This window comes from Chenopodium quinoa, unplaced genomic scaffold (assembly GCF_001683475.1).
Source record: "Chenopodium quinoa cultivar QQ74 unplaced genomic scaffold, ASM168347v1, whole genome shotgun sequence".
In the NCBI taxonomy this organism is placed as follows: Eukaryota; Viridiplantae; Streptophyta; class Magnoliopsida; order Caryophyllales; family Amaranthaceae; genus Chenopodium; species Chenopodium quinoa.
In genome coordinates, this window is record NW_018743503.1 from 180551 (window position 1) to 183144 (window position 2594).

Genomic DNA, 2594 nt, shown 5'->3' on the forward strand with positions numbered 1-2594 from the left:
TCCGTACTTAGCTTATTTTCAAGTCCGTAGTTTTATATATTAGATCGTAATAGTCATTGTTCAAAACAGGGGTTTCTAACACACACAAGTAATAATTTGATAATCTAATTCTCTGTGGGATCGACCCTAGCTTACCCTACCACATTTTTAGGAGGTCAGAGTTAGGTTTATTTTTAATACACACGCGACAGTCGTATCAGGAACCCTCCCAAGCTCCTTCCAAGGTAAGGAAGGTTCCGGCTCCCCACCCCCCCCCCCCCCCACACTTCTGGAAGGCCGCCTGTATCTGACAGGCTAACATCAGCAGGCAAGAGCCTAAAGGACCTCGGTCTAAACACCGAGCCGGTTGACCTTGAGACGAGGGAGCCTGAGACGCCCTCGAGCCGGCGTCTAGCTGCAGCAATCGGCTCCAATGCGGCTGGGGGTAGGGTGAACCCTCAGCCTGAAAATGAAGGTATGGCTTTCACCTTTGATCCCCCCTAGCCGCTTGGGCCTATACGAGTCAAGTCCTAAGCTACCCAATCAGGGGATTTCTCCGACAGCCAACAGAATATAGGTACCGCCTATGCTCGTTACTTAACAGATAACTCTATTGGTGCAGATGCCTCTTCCCGTTGGCCTGACCTCCAACAATACGCAAAGAGGATGTTGAGGACCATCACACATTCCGAGAAGGAGGTGGTTGTGGTTGTGCATCAAGTCAACATTGACCGCCTCAATGCCCTACTTGCTGAGGTAATTTTCCGGTAGGGATATTGAAGCCAAATTGGCTCTCCACCGGCTAGCATATAGAATGCGTTTTTACCTTCTTGCCAGTTGTACAATATTTGAGAGACTAACTCTTTTTCGGCTGATTTTACAGGTGATGCTGAGGGTAGACGGCCTCAAGGTTCCCTTGAGAAAGAAGCAGGAGGAGGTAAAGGATGCCAATAGGCGAGAGGCTGATCTCATAGATGTTACTCAATACAACACACTAATGTATGGAATTAAATCTAAAAGCCAAGAGATGAAACAGGAGGAGCTTATCAAGGAGCTCACTGCGACTATGGAGACGACCAACAAGAAGGCAGCCGATTTTGAGCTACAAGTGAAAAACCTCCAGTCCGATGTCAAAGCACTGGGGGATGCTGATAAAGAGAACACCCAGCTGAGGGCAGACGTCTCGCGGTTGAAGAACAAGTTAGCCTAGACGCAGGCCGGCCACAAGGCTAAGCTAGCGGCCGAGCAGGACCATCTGGTCGCTGAAAACGAGCAAGACTGCGAGGCTCGTATGAAGATGGTCTGGTCCCTCGTCCACCAGGAATGCGAATGGGAGTTCTTTGAGCTGAGGTACAAGTATGCCACTGAGGTATACGATGCTCAAGCTCTTGGCCTTAAGAAGCCGGCTCCCTTCGAGGAATGGGCTAGCATTACGGGCTTAGAGGAAGATCAGGAGGAGGAGCAGGCGGAAGAACAAGCGCCTGTTGATGCTAATCAAGCCCAACCTCAGCAGACTTAGGATGCCCCTCCATCCGGCCAGGGCCAGACATCTTCACATCCCTAGAAGCAGTGAACTTTATTTTTATTTCCGGCCTGCGTGCCGAGTATTTTATGTGTATTCTCTTTCCTCCCCGGACGTAGTTCCAGCTGACAATTACTTTTTAATAGAATTTGTTGACTGAGTCGCTTTTGCCTACATTTGCCTTTTATATATTTTGCTCAATTTTTGCAATTTTCTGGCATGTAACTTAGCTCATGCGGTTTAACGGATGCATTAGCTTATTCTGCCCCTAGACGGTTGTTTGCTTGGTATTGCCCCACCCTAAGCAGGCAGTCGTCCAATTAAGCATCCGAACGAATAGACAGACGGTCATTGGCCGCCTTTAGAGAAATTTCTCAAATTATTTTCTAAGTCGGAATAGCAGACGGTTTCAGCTAGGGACCTAGATTACTCTATTAACCGCCTGTGATTTAGCCCTTAGGGTAATCAGTCTTTTCCAGTTGCATAATAGCAAGCGGCCATTAGCTAGGTGTAGGTGTCATAACTATGTTATGTTTTAGCTACTAAGGCTTTGGCCTTGCTTAATTTTGGTTTGTAACCGGCTGTAGTGCCTTTGGGCAAAGACCGATTATATCTGACTAAGACATCAGTTACCGTTTGTGTTGCTTTGAAGCATCGACCGGTTGTATCTAGGTCTCAATTGATTATTCAAACGGCCGTGGGTTATCTTTAACCTAGACAGTCAGTTAAAGTCGCTTGAGTTATGATTTATAAAACAATGTACCACCCAAATAGGAGATGCTCTCTTCGACGAATTCACCCGAATGGGCATCGCCGGTTGCCTACTCATGTTGGAGCAGGCGGTAGTTTGAATGTCATCCGGCCATTAGCCTCAAAATAGCTGCTAAGTTTTGGACTTAGCTTATATCTACTCAAGTTAGAGCAGACATATGCCCGGTTCTGCATTGCAAAGACGGGACTTTGTACAAGAAACCATAAAAATAAAGCATCTTTTCATTAATATAATTTATTTACAAAGATTTAAAAGTCTTTAGAAATAGTACATTTTCAAGTTGTCTACATTCCAAGTTCTGGCCAGCTGCCTGCCATCTAG

The 2594-nt window shown here is 46.4% G+C and overlaps 1 protein-coding gene across 1 annotated transcript; it reads left to right on the plus strand.

The window, feature by feature from the left end:
* The first annotated feature begins 256 nt into the window (after positions 1–256).
* LOC110739500 lies at positions 257–1677 on the plus strand. The gene is made up of 2 exons (XM_021919944.1): positions 257–735; positions 863–1677. The coding sequence occupies exons 1-2, from the start codon at positions 646–648 to the stop codon at positions 1187–1189; spliced, it is 417 nt and encodes a 138-aa protein (XP_021775636.1). The 5' UTR covers positions 257–645; the 3' UTR covers positions 1190–1677.
* The last annotated feature ends 917 nt before the right edge of the window (positions 1678–2594 follow it).